At 40.2% G+C, this 20,667-nt stretch overlaps 1 protein-coding gene across 1 annotated transcript; it reads right to left on the bottom strand.

Annotated features, from left to right (window-relative positions):
- Positions 1–370: 370 nt before the first annotated feature.
- slc6a13 (solute carrier family 6 member 13) lies at positions 371–20,232 on the bottom strand. The gene is made up of 15 exons (XM_083973623.1): positions 20,071–20,232; positions 13,360–13,569; positions 12,569–12,703; positions 10,572–10,712; positions 10,181–10,262; positions 9,753–9,885; positions 8,907–9,041; positions 6,598–6,701; positions 6,312–6,436; positions 4,674–4,786; positions 4,353–4,490; positions 3,402–3,504; positions 2,950–3,050; positions 2,165–2,335; positions 371–1,707 (listed from the first exon to the last, which is right to left on the bottom strand). Exons 1-15 carry the CDS (start codon positions 20,075–20,077, stop codon positions 1,543–1,545), a joined length of 1,863 nt encoding a protein of 620 aa, XP_083829749.1. The 5' UTR covers positions 20,078–20,232; the 3' UTR covers positions 371–1,542.
- Between the last annotated feature and the right edge of the window lie 435 nt (positions 20,233–20,667).

Here is a 20,667-nt window from a genome sequence, read left to right as displayed (position 1 = left end):
AGTTATCGCTACAGATTGCATATATTTAGTAAAATGTGGATATTGGTTTGGATCAAATATATCCCACACTGTTCTTTCTGTATTGGTATCGTGTTTTATTTATATTTATATACGTAAATGTGCTGAAGTTCAGTTGAAAAAATGTTGCAGGTGAAAATCATCCTTCACATTCCATCAAATCTCTAAATTCCTAAAAAAAAAAGAATTGCATGATGAGTGAATATCAAATAATGTTGTTCTCAGCAAGATGCTGAAATTTAGATATAGAAGTCTATATATTGTAAATATATAAAAAAGTATCAAAAATCCTCAGTCATTAATAAACTGGAAAATGAATTGTACAACCCACATTTCCATAAAAAAATTACATTTCAAATGAAGGTATTTATTCTGTCATAAAAAATCATTTTAGCATACAAAAGTTACAAATATGTAAACGTGTTCCCTAACAGTAATCGATTATCACATGTTCATTCCAGCATTCTAACTAAAGAAACACCGGCCAAAGTTCATTATTACACAGCAGAGAGAAAGAAAAAAAAAGAGACGTTCATTTTGGAAGAAATCCCTTCACTCATTACAGCCCTTTCTGTTTATCTTATCTCAGTGGCACAGCTGTCTCTTTCAGGCACTTTATATTTTAATTTTACATGATTTAATGCATGAGATGAGGCAAAACCAAATGAATTAAAAATGTCAATAATCAGAATTCTAACAAAAGGCAGCATGTAAAATATTCATGCAGAAGAAGAAATTGTTTAAAAAAAAAAAAGAAACAGTGAATGAATGAAGACAGAACATTAATATGAAATACCAACAGCAAAGCCTAATGAGATGAGTTGTCGTCAGTTTAGCTAAATGTGATTTTAATATCAAATTCTTGTATTCCCAAGAATTGGTTATTACTAAATGTTTTTGAAGGATGATTTAATAGAGGATTTCACATCCTGAGATGAGAACTCACTACTGTACAATAAAAACAGTGCTGTTGGTGCTGGTGTGACTGAATTGAATACACAATACACAATACACAATACAGAAGTGAATGTTTATGATCCTATAAGCCCTCTTGCTCCGACTGCAGCAGACAGCTGTCGGTGAACTGGAATGTCATGTCAGACTAACTGAACATTAGAGATGTCCATAACAGAAAAAAAAATGCTTCCTTAGAAAGCAGACATGATCATATGTAAATTCTTAGCCACTGCGTAACAACAATGGCCTTTTTTTTTTTTTCAAATGTACATGTGACTCTGCCACTGGCAAAATGAGATGATAACCAGCTCTCCTAAAAAAGGATGGACATTTTTAAGAAAGGAAAGTAGATGCCGTCATACTGTGTGTTTAAGGCAGCGTGGAGGAAAACCTCCAGCAGCAGATCAGCAGTTACAGCTCAGGTATCTTTTTAACTCTGCGCCTGTGCGATTTGATTCATCACTTTGTCCGGTGAGGTATTGCAGAGAGAGTTGGCCAGACACAGTGTCACAGTTGAGGAGTGACCTTTGATCCCCCGCGAGGCTCTGATTTCAAACCCTCAGGTCTCTAACAGTGCGACTCTTTTTCATCAACAGGGAAGTAACCATCCTTAGTGGGAGGGGCCGTCTGAGGGAGGCTGTCGCCGTCGGCTGCGAAGATGGCGAGAAGCTTCTCTTGCTCCTGCTTGGTTTTTGGTAACTCGGTGGAAGGAGTGGTCAACAATGCAAGGCGCTGTGAACACAATGTATGAGCAGATTGAAGGCTATTCATTCCAAGTAAAAGATGTGACAGATAGGAGCTGACATTTAAAGTAGAGACATGTAGGGAAAAAGAGACATGCTGCAAAGGTCCCCAAGTGGAATCTGATGGTGTGGTGGTTAAACAGTATGGAGATTTGAAGTCATGTGACAAAAAAAGTCAAATATTCACATGTCTTTCATCTCTGGTTTGGTTCCAACCGCCCACTGAGGGCTGGCTCTGTAGGTGCAATTATTCCACTGTGTTCTGCAAATAAGCAGTCATTTTGCACTGAGTACAGTGGATTTGTCAGAGATGCCTACTGGAAACAAAGCCAATCAGGGATCATTGAACTAAACCATTAGGCAGCAGCGAGAAATAATTATTGGAAAGACGTTTTTGAAATCGAGACTTTGCTCCTGAAAAGGACAGTGTAGGCTACGTTACGTACCTCTCTCAGTGTGCCAGGGGTGTAGTAGAGTTTCACTGCCACCCAGACAGGGATACACAGCATGGAGGACAGAGCCAGGATCCAGCCTATCCCATTGCCCCACCATGGGTAGACATATTCATTGTTGTACTTCAGAGGTGAGTACTTGATCAAGGCGAAGGCGAAGGTGCCCTGATAACAGAGACAGCACTTCAGTAATGCTGATTGAATAAAAAATAGATTATTATCCAATTTAAACACCAATCTTATCCAGATATGATGCTTAAATACAGAAAAGGGGTTATTGGGTCATTTTTGTGGTCAGTTTCAACACTGGCCACCAGAGGCTGCTCTTCTCTCAGGGAGGTATGAAGTCAAGTCAAATGTATTTATATAGCACATTTCATATGACAAGCATAAACTCAATGCGCTTCAGAATAAAAACAAAGATACACTGTATAACATAAAATAGCATATTAGATAAGAAAATATTACATGTATAAAAAATGTAAGGACATGATAAAAACATACAAGAATGTATTATTGTCATCATTCTTAAAAAAGGAAGATAATAATAATAATAATAATAATAATAATAATAATAATAATAATAATAATAATAATAATAATAATAATAATAATCAAATTAAAGCGAAGGAAAGACAGAATAAAACACACACTTTAAACATAACAAAGCTTAAAGAAAAGATATGTGTGCTTTTAAAAGAGGACACTGTTGTAGCAGACTGTAGTTCATGTGCAGGAGAATTGTGAGTATGTGTATCTATGGTGAATGTGGAACCCACAAAGCACGTTGCAGGGGTGAAGAACAGCCAGCAGTACTTGATGACAGGGCTGGGGCGATAGCCAATCATATCTTCTATGTTGTCATAGAAACGATCAGCACCTGGGAGAGATGAGGGGAAACACAGTGGAGACTTCCATCACTATGTAATAGCCTGTGATGTTTTAGAGCAGAGAGAGAACATTAATGCTCTGCAGCTAATTACTGCTCAGGGCCTAAATTAGGTCACTTTATTATGATGTTTGGCTTCAACAAATTATTCCTTAGAATTCATGTTATTGGAAAATAAACCATCAAATAGAATTAAAACTCTCTTGGTCAGCCTCAGGATCTTATGCTGCAAACAAAAGAGAGTCCTGGAGCGCAGTGGATGAGAGTGATTAATGCCCAGTGACTCTAAAGACCTTGTATTTTAAATGTTGAATTTCTGAATAGCCTGAGTAACACACTCACCATAAATCCAAGCAATGCAAACAGTCTCAAAAACAGCCACGAAGAGTAGACACATCCCACTGGCTGCATAGTAGTCAAAGAGCTGGAAGATATACATTCCTCCCTGTGGGGACACACATCCTTTTATAGGGATTCTTATATGCAGTGACAAACATGGAGAATACCGAATGTTATGAAAGTCAATGATCCATTTTGGTTCTGGCAGACAGTTCTGCAAAGTACAACTTTGAGACCAGTGTTGTGGCACAAGTCGACTCAGTACGCATCAAGTAAAGTCACAGGTCCTGAGTCACCCAAGAAGTCTGAGTCAGCAGAATTGAGTGAGTTGAGTTACAAAGCTCCAGTGCTCTTGCACGCATGTGAAAACAAAACAGTCTGTCCTTGACTCCAGCTTCTGTATCCAAATGCATTTGATGCTCCGAGTCCAAATCAGAGTCTTCAGTACTACACTAATTGAGCTGCTTTTTTAAAATTATTAATTACTTGTCCAAAATTTTAAACTTTTTTGTACTACATACCTGTTCTGTTTGAATAATTGAATTTACAGTGGTTTTGACAACTAGTTCAACAATTTTGTATAATGACTCGAGCAATGAAATGAGGACTATTAGTTTTATAGAGAATGACTATTCAGAATTCACAAGTATAGGTCATTTTGACTGACATGACATGATAAACAAATGATAATGTTATAAAACAGCAAAGAATTGTATGAAATCAACTGATACATGTCCAAAAGCATTTGCAATGTGTTCAGAGGAATGATAAATTGCTAAATGTTGTGAATTCTGATCTGAGAAAAGCACCAAAGCGATTGAGAAAAACTGTAAAACAAGGTTGTGTTAAATCACATAGAGATATAACAAAAGATGTTGATGGATGGATCGCATGTGAAAATGTAAGGATTGGGTATTTATTTTGTAATCACTGTGAAGAAAACTGGAGTCTAACCTCTGTCAGCATGATGAGCCCCATGAGGAAAGACACCACGGCCACAGCCAGGATGAAGAGCTCCCTGCGGTTTTTACGGCGGAAGGTAGAGGGATACATGTCCACCATGGCTGTCACCAGGCTCTCCACACACACAAACTGATCAGGAGGGAAACATCAAGTACAAGTATGAATGTTAATGTATGTGATTTCTTTATTTCTGACCTATTCAAACAAGCATTTTCTCATTGGAATAAAAGGACTGTATAGTTTGGCCGTATTAATGTACTGCCTGAATCATCTTTATGTCAGATTGTTTAGCCATAGTTCTGTTGGTCTCACCTGACTGTCCAGTCCCAGGAAGACAATCATAATGAAGAAGAAGCAGGCCCACAGAGGGGAGAAAGGCATCATGGACACAGCTCGAGGGTAGGCTATGAAGGCCAAACCTGGACCTGGTAAGACAGAGTTCACATGTGCTTTTCTCATTAAGAGTTTCCAATTAAAGCAGAAGTGAGTGATATATTTGTGTTAATGTGGGCGGCTGTGGCTCAGGAGGTAGAGCGGGTCGTCCACTAACCGGAAGGTCGGTGGTTCGATTCTCCTAGCAACATGTCGAAGTGTCCTTGGGCAAGACACTGAACCCACACTTGCCCCCCGATGTGTCCATCGGGGTATGAATGTGTGTGAATGGTTAGATTCCTGCGCTACAGCGCTGTATGAATGTGTGTGAAAGGGTGAATGTGACCTACAGTGTAAAGCGCTTTGAGTGGTCCAAGAGACTAGAAAAGCGCTATATAAGTGCAAGTCCATTTACCATTTACCATTTAATATAAGTCTTAAATAGTTATATCTTCCGACAGCAATCACTTACATAGAGTGTTTGGACTGAAACACGGGTCTCTCAGTCCCTCTGCTCTGCTCTGAGCCGAAGAGAAAACATTTATCGTATCCTACAGTTTTTATCCAATGAGGAGAGAGAATGGCATGCAGGGCTGTGTGTGCAGCCAAGGAACGCCGTGAATGTGGTGACGTAGCGACGAGGACTGTTATGGTGCGTTCAAGGAAACTCGTATTTTTCCGACCGTGAAGTCGTACCAGTTCGATCTGGTACGAGTTCACGGGTCGGAAGTTACGAGTGGCTGTTATAGTGACTTTCACCGGTAAAACAGGTCGGAAAAACACGAGTGGGTTGCCTGGAACGCTACAAAGTCGTAAGTTGTGACTTGAAGCTGTAATTTACGATTTCAAAAGCCTGCCTGGAACGCAGCATTAGCGAAAACGACCGGATCACTCACTTCTGCTTTAAGATATCATAAATAACACAAATGCCTTTGAGAAGCTGGAGGAAAACATTTGAGGATTGCCACTTATCCCTCTCACATGACCTTTGCTCAGTGCACTTAAACTCAGAACTGACTGCATATTGTTGAGCTGCTCAGTTTTCCCGATCAAGTGTGAGATTCTCGTCGTCAGCAGAAATACAGCTCTGGAAAAAATTGAGGCCACTTCAAATTTTCTTAAATCAGCATCAGAAGCACAAGTCACAATCAGTCATACTTACACTGATTAGGTACTCAACTGAACCAAATCATATTTAACGAGGAAAAGTATAAAAACCACTGCTGAGATTAAAAATTGGGGTTATTCCACCACTGTCGATTTCAATGTGTTGTGTGAAAATTAGTATTGCTGTTTTCTTTGCATTATTCAAGGTCATTTTCTGCAAATAAATGTTCTAAATGACAATATTTTGATGTCAAATTTTGGTGAAAAGTTGCCAGTAGTTTATAGAATAAAACTAAATTTTACTTCAACATATACCTACATACAGTAAAACCAGAGAAACTAAAAATACTTTATTAATCCCTAGGAGGGAAATTCAGATCGTCTTGCAGCTTACATAACAATGATATGATATAAATTATATAAAATGTTTAAAAAAGTAAACAACAAGTAAATAAAGAAAGAACCACCCACCAGATTCAGCCACCTCTGAGATGGGTACGTTCTGTTCGTAAGACATAAAGCCCAGGATGGAGAAGATGGCGAAGCCGGCCACAAAACTGGTTCCACTGTTTAGGAAACAGAGGGAAAGGCAGTCCCTGGAGACAACACAGAGAGGGAGACCATCTATTACAGTAATACAATTAAATCAATGACTGGTAATGTAAGACACAATAATAACAGGTCATTACTGACATGTAGACAGGACACAGAGATTGGTGCTGTGTTCATGATCATGCAGTGTTATTTCAGTCCACACCTGTAGCAGTTGTTGTTATATTTGTTGTAGCTCCCCAGCGCAGTGAGGCAGCCCAGACAGATGGCATATGAGAAGAAGATCTGAGTTCCAGCATCCATCCATACCTTAGGACAGAACAGGAGCAAATGGAGGAAAGACATTTGAAGGGAGAAAATGTTAACAATTACATGTAAAAACATAATAACTTGAATGTTTAATGTTTTTATGGACATTTACAGTACATTATATTATACAAGCTGGATTCAACCCACAGCCACAGCCACAAAAGCCGAAGCTCCTCTGTTCCCAAACCAACTTTCTGCATAACTGAGGTGTCTGAGCTCACACAGAATAATTACAACATCATAATAACAAATACAAAGAATAACCGGTTATCAGTTCACCTTTTGGTCACAATTTTGTTTGGTTGCTTACAGCTGATAAACAAAGTGGGCTCAGCTGACTTTGGTGTCAGTGTGCAGTCTTTGTAACAACACTGACATTTCATAACTTATAGGGGACATATTATGGAAATATCACTTTTTGAAGGCTCTTTAACGTATATTTGGGTGTTTGTCTTGCCTTCCAGCCCCAAAATGTGAGAATTGACAAATAAATCTGTACTGTGCAGACGCCCACGTGGTTTTACGAGCTGTTCCCTCAGATGTCTTCCAGTGATGTAACAAGGATTCAAATTTGCATAATACCACCCCTATCTGGGACCAGAAGAAGGGGCGGGGCGGGGCAAGCAGTGGTTCATTTGCATTTAAAGGGACAGGCACTGAAACCAGCCGTTCTGAACAGGGCTGTTTTGAGCGGATAAAAAGAGATGTGATGTTTGATCCTTGGGGTATTCTGACCAAAGCATGTCACAGACATGTCTTTAAGACACCTGGGAACTATTTTAATTCGTAGAAAGGGGGCGTAATATGTCTCCTTTAAGATGTATTTTTTTATGAACATCAAAGTGACAGGTGACAAAACACCAAGTTCTTCCTGCATCGGATGTTGGAGACTGTTCTCCTTCACTTCAGCCTCAGACTCACAGAAAAGTGGCTGTGAAGTCTTTTTCTCAATTGTGAGCTTGACTTTCACACAACCTCTCATGTATTGTCCATGTGTGTTACCTCAACTCTCACTTCTTCTTAACAAATCAATCTCACTCCCATTGCAGCTATCAAGTCCTGAAACTCCTTACTCCAAAACTTCACCCTCTCAACTCCACCGTCATGGCATCAGCCAACCAGCGGAGCCCATTATCCATCTCAATCATTCTGAGACATAGAGTGCAGCACTTTTCCACCCTCTCTTTCAACATTCACTCGCACTTCAAAATTTAAATGAGGTTCCTCTTTATTCTTGCAGTTCTGGTAAAGTGCCTTCAGAGCACTGGGGCATGTTTAAGACAGCTGGCAGCCAAGACTGAAGATCTGATTGACTGGAGGGGGGGTCCAACCAACAATACAACACAAAAGCAGGTATTCCAGAAGGTACCAACTCCACCAGTCTGGCTTGTTTTGGCCCGCACACAGGGTTTGTATTCATCCCTGGAACCCTGAGAGGGACTGAACAGGGCCACTCGTTTGGATTTTCACACTGGGTGCGATGTTACAGCAAGGAAATAATAAGTTTTAAAGTCCATGTTCCTACAACTGTCCTAAGTCCACTCTGTTACTGCAGAGGAGCATTTGACATTCTCCTGGACATGATTTGCAATGACACTGTTCCCTTGAGAAAAAGTGGTGGCAGCATTTTTTTTTATTTTTTGTCAAAACAGCAAAAATACTTTGGATTAAATCAATATTCATTCTTAGCACCCATTGTGAATAATCCTGACTTTGAAAAGTCTTGTGTAGATATGGGATTCAGAGATAGGAAGAACGCTGGTATTACAAAAATTGGTGATGTGTATATAGGTGATGCACTAAAGTCTTTTCAGCAACTACAAGAAGAGTTTAAGCTTTCTCGAACTCGAAATTAGGAGTTATTTAAACTCAATTTCATATTACAAAAGTGGTAGTAAGCTGAATATTCTTGATAGTCTCATCAAGAAAGCAGCAACAATTAATAAGAAAGTGATTACTTATATATATGATCAGTTGCTCATGAATGATTGGACTATAATTAATATCAAAAATAGTTGGGGAAAAGACTTTGGTGTTCACTTAGATGAGTTTGAGCATCACTGTGGATGTGTGCAGTGTAGGGATTGTGATTTCAATGCAGACATAGGCAGAAGCACAAACTCAGTGGCCTCATGTCCACACCAGGCTGAGTGTGTTCAAGATAACTGAGCATCTGAGCGCAGGTATATCTCTGGCCTATTGTACCTGTGGGTCAGAGAGGCGTCCCAGGTCGGGGTAGAGGTAGAAATGGATTCCCCTGGAGGCTCCTGGCAGGGTGACGCCTCTGATGAGGAGAATCACCAACATAGCGTATGGGAAGGTGGCTGTGAAGTAAACCACCTGCAGAGAAACAGCAGCGCAGAGCTCTGCTAGACTTTATTCAGGCCCCCAAAAAAACTGTTTCACTCAAACAGATATATAAAGGAAATGTATTTGCCAGTCCTTGTTCATGCAGCTGTTGTGACTAACACAGATTTAGCTGACTAGCTGACTGGCTGGTTCTTGGACTGGTCACACAGCACACATAGAGTGAGACAACTTAAGAACAGGGTGCCGTATAGCTCAGTCTGCCCAATGTGCAGAGGCTACAGTCCTCGCTGCAGCCAATACCCGGTGGCCCCTTGCTGCATGTCCTTCTCCCCATTTTCTGTCTCTTTCAACTATCCTGTCAATTAAAGGCAAAAAGCCCCCAAAATGAATAATAAATAATGTTGAATATGGTATAATAATATATAATAATAATAATAATAATAATAATAATAATAATAATAATAATAATAATAATAATAATGTAATAGAATATGATAATAATCCCTAATAATACAGTATCATATCAATGTTCCCGTAAAAACAATACAATTACCAGCATCAGCAGTTATGAACCTTGATGTGATTATTCATAATAACGCTGGTAAAATAAATAAATAAATAATTGTTGAAGTTTAAACAACCACCAGGGGTCACCAGAAACCATTGACACGGTGTGCTTTCTAACTGGGACCAGAGTAGGTAGAGTTACTCCCATAGTCATGAATGGAGAACAGCTTTTACCTTGCCAGTTGACTTCACTCCCTTCCAGATGCAGAAGTAGCAGATGACCCAGGCAACGGCCAAACAGATAACCAGGTCCCAGTTCAGAGAGCCGATGTGATGAATACCTGAGGAAATTCTTAGGACTCTGCGCCTGGGGGGAACATACAGTATACACAACGGACAAACATTTATTTATTTTTTATTTAGTTTTAGAATTCAGCGCATTCATGTTCACAACTTTTCCAACTAGTTCTTTGTTCATCCTTGCAGAAACTAAAAACGTATTTAAGCAATTCAAAAGCACATGTGGCTAAACTGAAAAAACGTTTACTCCATTGCATCTAGTGTAACAACCATTTTAAATTAGCCCTGTTAAGATGAAAATTGTGTGAATTTGTTGGCACATGAGGCCATTTGAGGACATAGTCAAACAACAAGGCACTTACTCCCAGAACTCAATGACAGGCGAGGTGGTGTTCTCATGGTGATTGATGGAGCTATTCCCCCTCTGAAATGCCATACAGGAATCTTGAATGAAGGAAAGACAAAAAGACATTCAACCCTGTGAAGAAATCCAAGCTTTCTCTGAGGTTTCCAAGTTACACACAGGCAAGTGAAACAATGCCACCACTGAGACGGGGAAGTGAAATGGTGCAGGAACACTCACTCTCTACACAGATATAGGCCTATGTATGTATATGTACACAACTTTATGAAATATTGAAGGGGAACACCAAAAGAAAGATAACAGACCATATAACTACAACTAAAACAAAACAAAAAGGCTCTGCCACAAGTTCCCCATTGTATTCTAAACATGAGCTACCTATGTATTACCTGTGTTCCAGTAGTTGTCGCAGGAGGCCCAGGGCAGGTCCCATGTGAAGGAGTTGGACAGGAAGAAGATGGCCCAGGCTAACACGACGATGTAGTAGATGTTGAGCAGAGCAACAATCACCTGGGTGGCATAACCCACTCCTGGAACAGAAAACATCAGGTTGATGGCATTTATGGAGTAAAACAAAAACATAATTGTTACTCTTAGTTGCAGAAAAACAGGCATGGACTTAAGAGGAATGTGTTTTTACACAGTCGTCCTCTCTGCTCCCTACAGTCACCTGGAACTCATCACTATTCTTTTGATTCACCTCTATAGCTGTGAGTTTTAATATGACATTGAGATGAAAATATTTTTCCCGCAGGCATGTTCTGCCCACACTGTCACTCAGGAACCGTGCTGTTGAACAAGCACACCTGGGAGATGAAGCGAGTGTGCGGTTTTAGTTGCAGTGGTACGGTCGACAGCATTTCAAATTGGATTTAATTTTCGGTGCACTTGTAGATTCGACATGTAAGCAAATGACTGCAGTTTATCTCAAGTGACTCAGAAATGATTCTGATTCAGTGACAAGAGCTCCCCTCCGACAAGAGGCGTAATTTAACCTCGGAAAAAGCACATCTTTGTTTGATTAAAGCCATCCTCAGCTCAGCGCTCCTACCCTGTCAAATGACTGCATCAGAGAAAATTACATGCAGGCTGAATTATTAAATGTTGGGTTAAAATCTTGTGCCAACACATGATTGCACGGCTGACTCCGCTCTCCCCCAGCTGTCATGGGTGCAGGCTGATTACAGGCTTATTTAAGGGCAGCTGAGTGCTACAAGCACTGGAGATGTTGGTTTGCTTCCCATCCATCTGAATGACATGCATCCGTCTGTATGGCACGCACTTAATACACACACACACACAAGCAGTTACACACATTCTGTATACGCAAATATCCCGTGAACATAGGACAGCGAACATGATTAATGGACACAAACAGACTGAAATTCCTTTCATCCCACACTGCTGCACAGACATATGTTGTTGGGGTTTTGTACTCATAAATCTTTGTATGCATCATGTGGCGCACAAGCGACTCTTTGTTTCACAATAATACGCATACTGTGGTCGTTAGATCATGACATATTTATGTTGACAACATCATGAAGATAGGTGCACCCCCCACACTGAAACTTTGACAAAGCATAGGAAACAATAGTGTGGTCATTAGTGCAAATAAAATGAGCTGATCTTGGGAATGCGTGGCACTAAAACTGCTCTACTGAGAATGATCCTCTGTTTTTGCAGCGGATCATTTTTAGATGTTAAACATAAATCAAATAACATTTATGTACTGTGGTGGCCACACCACATGGCACCACTTAGGTCTAGTATTTTTCTTTTCAAATAGAAATATCTCAAATAATGACACTAACACTAATGTCTTTTGTTTTCATGTGGCACATTTTATTGACAGTTTGTTGATTAATTTGAGTTCAAGCATTTTAATCAACAGACAGCTTTCTTTTGACTTTGTTTGAATTGCAGCTCAACTTCTTTTTCTCCTTTTGCATGGTTCTGGTAAGCTCTCCCTAGTTCCTGAAGAAGAAGCAGGGCCATGAAAGATGGTGTCTTATAGCGGCATGGCAGGAAGTGGAGGAGGCCAACTTGGAGGGAAGGCTGCATTTTCTTTGAAATGTAATTTGTTACCATTAATCTTTGTTCATTATGTTTTATTTGCAATGTGGAATGAATTGTTTGTTCCCCCCAGTTTTGTCTCCCTGTCACTCCTTTATTGTGTTATTTAGTATGTCTGTTAGGTTGAGTTAAGCTGCTGTTTCTTTAATTGACCTTATAGGCTCCAGTTTGAAGTTACTTTTTTCCCAGTTTGTCTTTTTTTGTATTTTGAAAAGGTTTGTTAATCTTGAATTTAATTTGTGAATAAATTAGCATTTATTTTTCTTTACACACTCTGCGTTCTTGAGCCTTTATGGTCCCGGACAATTACCTTCAAACAAAGGGCAGATCTTCCTCCAGCAGGTGATACCACCCTCGCTAGTGAACTGACCCAGAGCCGTCTCCAGGAAGAAGACGGGGATCCCACAGGCAAACAAAAAGATGAGGTATGGGATGAAGAAGGCACCTGGTATAAGCACACAGATACAAGGAATACTCCATTCAGGGGGCTTCAGTCACGTGCTCCAGCAAGACACAGACAATCAACACAACAATAATATCACATCAAACTGAAATATATTGTGGAGTGACTGTATCCTATACAGAGAATGAAGTCACATCTTCTCTGTATGTGTCATAATCTTAGTTTCTCTCTTCTTTGTCGTGGCCTGAGATCTGGCAACATGTGTATTGGTGGTGACAAACACTTACAGAATCTTCAAACTCAAAGACAATGACACTGCAAGGAAATTTTTACATGGAAAACAATGGTGCAAATTATTTTCTTCCTTCCTCCCTTCCTTCCTTAATAAACAACAAGCAATGTAAAAGAAATTTGAAATCATTCATCCAACCCTAATCTTATCCTTAATCCTACTGTAGCTGTAGTTCACCTCCAAATGCAATTCAAATATGTAAAATATGGATTCTCCTACGTCAGACATTTATTCGCCTTATGAGATTTTTGTGGTCCATGACCTACGTACATTGTACAACTGACAGCATAGATCACACATTTACCCAATCCTGTGGCAAAACCCTGACTCTGAAACTCTGGCCATTCTATCAAGAAGGGAAACAACAAACAATAAAAATCCAGACATGATTAATCCCACTTCTCACCTCCTCCATTCTTATAACAAAGGTAGGGGAAACGCCAGACATTCCCCAGGCCTATGATTTCTCCAGCCACTGACAGAACAAACTCCAGTTTGTTGCCCCACTGACCCCTCTCTGTCATTTTCTCCTCTGTACTGGGCACAATGTCCAGGGGTCTGCTGTGTCCATTGGAGGGTTCCACCTTGGATGTGTTCTCCATTTCACCCATGCCCCCTAAGGATTAAATATAGGAAAGAGTAGACGATAGATATTACAAAATAAGAAATTGAACAAAAGATATAGCTACAGTATAGCATGCGGTACGGCTATGAACTGCTTTATTTTCCAGTCAATCAATTATATATTGTGATGTGGTGAAAAATAAAAAGATTGTGTTTAAGTTATGCATTATATTTTACATTTATGAAATAAAACATCACATTATACTTCAGCAGACAGTCAATACAGGAATATATCCAATTGTTGGCCTGCTCTTTACAGAATTAGTCTGAAACTGTGTCCACAGGTGTCCAATAAGAGCGGCAACTGCAGCACAGAGTCACACTCAAACAAACATATTAGTGTAGCATTTGAATCACTCAGCCTGCTATTAATGATAGATAGATAGATAGATAGATAGATAGATAGATAGATAGATAGATAGATAGATAGATAGATAGATAGATAGATAGATAGATAGATAGATAGATAGATAGAAGCAGATGAAAGCAGATCATTCAGGGAACGAATATGAGACAGAGCCTGATGCCAAACCTGCTGCAGCCATATCCATGCTGTGCTTCAGCTTGCTATGCTTACGCTCAATAAATGATTTCTTCTCATTCCAGAGTTGTCTGATTGAACTGTGAAAACAGACTAACTTCAGGTTTTACTCAGCAGTCGTTACATCACTGAATAGTTTAACTCATTCTGACTTAGTATGATCTAGTCCACATTCAAAAGCAAATTCAATTTTTCTATTTTGTAAAACTTTTGAGTGCAAAGCTCATTAATTTTATTTGTCTAAAATTGCACTTCATGAAAATATTGCCAAACCCACAGGAGGTCTGTTTTGGGAGATTTAAAGGATTTTGAGCACGAGGGAGAGAAGAGAGTTTCAGGACCTTGGCTAGTTCTCAAAGAGAATTTCCACTGTGCATGTGATGTACCAAATACTGTACAGAATATCCCTTTTTATGTTAACATGAGATCTAATCATATCACTATTTCATTGTAGGGTTCTCTAAAAATCTCTAAAATGTGTATAAATATTCATTCTTTATTTTACTGGGTTTCTACAATCTCAGTCATGTTAAAAAATATGCAGATTATCCCTTTATATTGCTTGAATAGGACTTCATTTCCAGAACCCTCTGGTTTTTCAGTCCTGTTTAAAATAAATATTGTATATGAACTCTGTAATTCATGTATTATATTGTTTAAAAATATTCTATGGTCTTTAAAAAAAATGATAAAGCTTAACTTTTCCTGTTTAATAAAAAAGAGTAGAACATTCTCCGGGTGTTTACACGGCGGTGAAGTTTTACGAGCCGCTACAGCGGGGTCTCCGCCATTATCTCCGTACATTAGCTTAGCAGTGTTGCTATCAGTTAGCTCCTCGGCAGAGAACCAGACTGCTTCACAACACGGACACGAGGAAGTCGCCACCGGACATTCGTGCGGGACCGGACGGACCGGACGGACCGGACGAGTCGACAGCGGGGAACGAGGACGTGTCGCAGGTAGCCGGAGCTACGAGAGTCGGCGGGGAGCTGTCTGGACATCGCTCTGCGGCCTGGCTGGCTACACCGCCATGTTGCTTCTACACTGAGAGGTTGCGTGAGTACTTGACATTGGAACGATACCGAGTGCAGGATACAGGCACGGGACTAAACCATGGATGTATTGGACTAAACAGACTCGGTTTCAAAGTTAACTCTTCTTCTCACAACTGGATAAAACTTCATGTGCACCAACGCTTCAAATGGGCCCCAACGGTTAGGGAAAATTATCCAAGCACTTGGGTTAGACTTTTTCTGGTTATCATTCTTGTGAACTGTGAAAAATACTGTGGTACAAGTGAGTGTACAAAAGCACTATTGGTTTGATATTTCTATGCATTTGGGTTATTGAAATCACACTGTGAACAGTTAAAAGGTGTGCGTAGAGTTGAAATATTGAGAACACATCTAGGTAATTATTTATATGTGAATGGTTTATTAAAAAGATAGGCTAACCATAATTTGATTTGGTTTAAAGCTAAGCTAAAACCTAATTTAGCCAAATGAAAATTTTTAATGAAAAAAAGATTGGGTTGAGCTCAAATTAAAGCAGAAGTGAGTGGTCCGGTCGTTTTCGCTAATGCTGCGTTCCAGGCAGGCTTTTGAAATCGTAAATTACAGCTTCAAGTCACAATTTACGACTTTGTAGCGTTTCAGGCAACCCACTCGTGTTTTTCCGACCTGTTTTACCGGTGAAAGTGCACTATAACGGCCACTCGTAACTTCCGACCGGTGAACTCGTACCAGATTGAACTGGTACCACTTCACGGTCGGAAAAATACGAGTTTCCTTGAACGCACCATAACAGTCACTCGTCCCTACGTCGCCACATTCACGGCGTTCCTTGGCTGCACACACAGCCCTGCATGCCGTTCTCTCTCCTCATTGGATAAAAACTGTAGGATACGATAAATGTTTTCTCTTCGGCTCAGAGCAGAGCAGAGGGACTGAGAGACCCGTGTTTCAGTCCAAACACTCTATGTAAGTGATTGCTGTCGGAAGATATAACTATTTAAGACTTATATTAACACAAATATATCACTCACTTCTGCTTTAAAACAAATTCATTTCAGTTAAGTGAGGTAACTGAAAGGGTTAAAAACACTCTTTTGATTCATTATTGGTTGGTTGAAATAAACTAGAAAACTGTTCTATTGATATGAAAAGGGTAAAAAGAAAGCATTTTGAAGCTTCAGGTACTACTGTATTGATTTAAAGGGTACAGGAAGTGTTTGTTTATTGTTTTCTATTTTGTTGTTTTCTATTTGCTGAAGCATTGCTAAATTTAAAGGTATAATTCTAAAAATTTAAAAGGGTTTAATAAAAATAAATATTTGTGTCTTAACTTTTACATATTGTTGTTTAACATTGTTTTAAGAGTAATCTGAATTTCTGAGGGCTTACGAAATTTTTGCTAGTGCTCACATAGCATAGTAAGTTTTCAGTGGAGGCACCGCGCTAGTTATTTCCTTTTTCCCACTCTAATGATAAAGTCCCTTGTTTAAATAAGAACCACAACGAATTCACCATCTTTAGCTGAGAACCTAGGACCTGTTTTATTTTATTGGGTGTGACCACAGTGTAGATTATAAACACTAAGGGAAAAAGGGGTTACGTCATATTACTGGTTCTGCTGTGGAAGGTGAGGTCGGTGACGGCTCAGTGTTATGTGAGCATGTTAGATATTAGTCAAGCCCTCAGCCAGACCCTGTTTGTGGACAAGCGCTGCTGAAATAATTTCTCTCTGTGGAGGAAACAGACAGCTCACTGACTGTGCTCACTGCTGTCAGGTTGCATTAACAGGCCGCTCACCAGCTTCTCTGTCCCCCTTTTATCTCCCTCTGAAACTGTCTACATCCAAACAAGGTCGTCATCGGTCTGCAGGACGACACAGGAGAATACACACTGACACCAAAACTCCCTCCTTTTCCTCTGTCTTTCATGCGTCCTCCTCACCAACAAACACACATGATTGACATGGACCAGTGAAGATGTATTTGACTTCTGTTTCATGTTCTGCAAGCAACTGGGGGGGGGCAGCTCAGTGTGAAGCCACCTTTCGGAATGTACTCCTACTGGCAAAGGGCAGGGGTCGGGTTTGACTCCGCGTTGTGTGTGTTGGGTTGGAGGTTGGATCTGTCGTAGGGGCCAAAACCTCCAGCTCTGGAGCCAAATTGCAGCCAGAGGTAAAAATAGAGTTGCTTGTTTTCTAAAAGGAACTTGGTGGGAATGAAGGCTTAGTGCAACAAAAGCAGAGGAGCTCCTCTCCTCTGCTGGTGCTGGCAAAGAGACTCCTCAGTCGCCTTACAGCCAGATCACAGTTTACCTCATTTTTCATGGTTTCTCTGTGGAGCTCTGCACACAAGCCAAATAGCTCACTTCAAACACATCCTATTTGTAGGTGAGACCAAACATTTATAGAAGCAAAGCCTGAAATAGTTTTCACACATATGCACTGGTAGAGCATCAGAATAGAAGCACACTGTGAGAAAATGGCTGAGAATGACCTCATTGAGGCGCACTGGAGCATTATCACATGAAAACGCCAACTTCACCCCTCTGAAAAGCTGTGAACTGCCTGGGCCACTGACAGACTGACTGACTGGATGACTGACAGCCTGACCTACTGAATGAGTAAGGACTGGCTGACTTATTGGTAGTATTGTAGCGTTCTGCTCATGATCGTCCAAATAAATGCATGGATCTTAAAGGGATAGTTCAACATTTTGGCAAACATTTTGGCAAACTGGCCCATTGCCATAATCCCTGTAGCCTACTGTAGTTTTAGGGGAAGTGTCGTTACCTTTAATTGTTGATGATGGAGTTGTTTTCCAGGCAACTGCAGAGAGTGCTTGCCGAAAAACTGCCCTCGATGAGTTTGATGAGGGAAACCAAGAAATCCCATTAGCCTCCGTAGCGTAGCTCTGAGCGGCGTAGCTCGGCTCCACCGTTCTAAAAATAGCTTGCACCAGCAATTATAGGTAACGAACCTACTCCTAAAACTATAGGGATTATGTCAATGGGCCAATTTGCCAAAATGCTGAACTATCCCTTTAAGTTGTACATTTTTAAGAAAGAAACACATCGGCTTTTTCAAATAGATGTTGCAATCAGTTCCACTCTCCTGTCTAAAACAGACTTAAGACTAAGACTAGAAATGGTGTGGATGGCAGGTGTGCAAAATGCACAAAACTGTTACACCAGAGATCTGGATTACTGTCTGTATAGGTTAGTTTCCTTGCCTATAGTCCATTATGATGACTTGGGAGCGGGACATTGCTACATGCAAAACTCAAAAGTTTTTATGGTTTAGTGTTTGCGTCAAACAACTAAGATATTTTAATTTGTAAGAGGTGCTGGTAGGCTAACCTTTATGTTTGACATAGTTTCCAGTCTATTGCGAGGCTAAGCTAACAAAGGGCTGCTGGTTCCAGAAAGTTAATAGACATATTTCCCAGTCTGGTTCACGGTTTAAGGATCACCCACTTTTATTGATGGGTACGTGATGGGTAGTTGTGTTTTGGGCTCAACCCTGTTTAAAGGGACAACGAGGAGTGTTGGAAAGCTAAGTGTTTTCATACTACATTTACCATGAGCCTCCGTGGGCACGGTGAAATTCTTGGACCGGTGTAAGACGGTCGTCTTGCCAAATTTTTTTTCATTCATCAAGAATGAAAGTTGGAGGTTCGAAGACGATCAGATACCGTCGTAGTTCCGACCATGAACGGCGATTCGGCGGCGTTATTCCCATGACCCGCCGGGCAGCGTCCGTGAAACCGAAAGTAAGGAAACGCTGGTCGGCTCGCCCAGCACTTCTGCCATTAATTAAGATAACAAAACGATAGAGACAAAACAATATATTTATCGAAAATGGAGCCATTAACAAGTGTGGGTAGCGTAGATTCATCCACATTAACGTGAGACTTTTTTATAACCAAATAGAAACTCCTTGTTGTCCCTTTAAAGGAAATCATTTTGAGCTGCTAATTGCTAGAATTGGCTAACTGTCAAAACACTGTGTGCTGATCTGAGCTTCTCTTTTTGTCATCTCCTGAAATGGCAAGAATGATCCAAATCAGTAGCCTAAAGTTTTGGATATAAGTCAGAAGGCTAAGATCCATGCTAATATTGTGATGTCAATATGACAGCAATGCCTGAGAATGGGCATTAATTGTCTCCTTGTCCCATGGGCCTTCATGGCATCTCATATAGACAAAGGCAGTGATCCTGGCACTTGTCCTAAACACGTGCAGCTCAGAGTTACATCCTCATCATGTCCTGTGCTCCGAAGCTCCCACAGTTGGATAATTGCAACCTAATACATAACCGAATCAGTTACATAAGGCCAAGGCAAGCATGTCAGGCTTCTACCTGTACACAGCAAGGTTTTACAGCTAAACAACTAGATGGAAGCAAGAATTGATGCAAAAAGAAAATGGACAAGGAAATGGCACAAATTGTTGACAAAAACATTTTCTTATTTTTAAATTTTTGTTAGTTCTAAAAAAAATTGCCAATGCTGAAAAATATGTGTGATTTCCTACCAATAACCTATTTGATGTCATTACAGCATGGAACTGCCTAATTATCAGTGTGATATGCAATGTGCTGCATACAAATGTTGATTACAACAATGTTTTTCTTTTTACACCTTACAAAAGACCAATTACAATTTCAACATGCATAGTCTGTGCATGTGATTTTGTTAGTTAATACTGTAGGGCCCTTTATTAGCTGGCCAAAATGAAGAAACATGCATGATTTGCATGGCAGAGATTTCCCGGAATCAAAACGTCAATCGAAAGTTTGCACTGACCTCTGCAGACAATAAATAAAAATAACATTTCCTGATGGCCACAATTGTGTTCATATGCAGCAGTAATTTAGCTTTTACAATCCACCTGACAATGACAAAAATAAATCAGCCTATCAATAATTAAAGGCACTCACTCACCTTTCATAATGTTGTTCCAGAAGGGAGTGGAGCGTCAAATACAGGCCTGTTGCAGTTTCAGGTTTCACTATATAACATGCATGGAGGGGCGGAGATCTGAGGGACTGAAAACTCTCCACAGTGGAGAGACTGGAGTGGAGATTTTCCCTCAGCTTTGCCCCTCTGTGAAGACCCCCCACCTCCCCCCTACCCTTCATCCAACTCCATTCAGACACCCCCACACACACAAACACACGAACACACACACTCACTCACCACAGCACACTAGAGGTCTGTGCTGTCTCAGCGTGGTGGGCTGATTGCGTAACCTTTTGACACACACATTCTCCCAGGGCCTTTCTGTCCAGAGAACAAGCAGAAATTATTGGGGGGTAGAGGCCGGTCACATTTGTATTTTAGGTGTAGATTATGTATCACAGCATGCACACATGGATGCATATATGCAGTGGTGTCAGTGTGAGGTTTACTGAGGTTGGTTTGACAGATATTCAAAGATACAAACATGCATCATCCAAAACCTGTAAACTTTAAGTCATTTGTGCATAAGATTTACAATAAAAGTCTGTGATATATCTGTGTTTTTTTTTCTGACTGATG

Source organism: Trachurus trachurus, assembly GCF_905171665.1.
Source record: "Trachurus trachurus genome assembly, chromosome: 6".
In the NCBI taxonomy this organism is placed as follows: Eukaryota; Metazoa; Chordata; class Actinopteri; order Carangiformes; family Carangidae; genus Trachurus; species Trachurus trachurus.
The sequence above is the reverse complement of the archived record's forward strand: the minus strand, read 5'-3'. Positions and strand labels throughout refer to the sequence as shown.

What these genes read in the sequence shown, in the direction of transcription:
- slc6a13 (XM_083973623.1), bottom strand. An exon ending in GATCTGCCCTTTGTTTGAAG is followed by an intron (nt 10,713 to 12,568) that starts GTAATTGTCCGG and finishes TTTCTGTTCCAG; the next exon opens with GAGTGGGTTATGCCACCCAG. An exon ending in CCTGTCATTGAGTTCTGGGA is followed by an intron (nt 9,886 to 10,180) that starts GTAAGTGCCTTG and finishes TGTTCCCCCCAG; the next exon opens with GCGCAGAGTCCTAAGAATTT.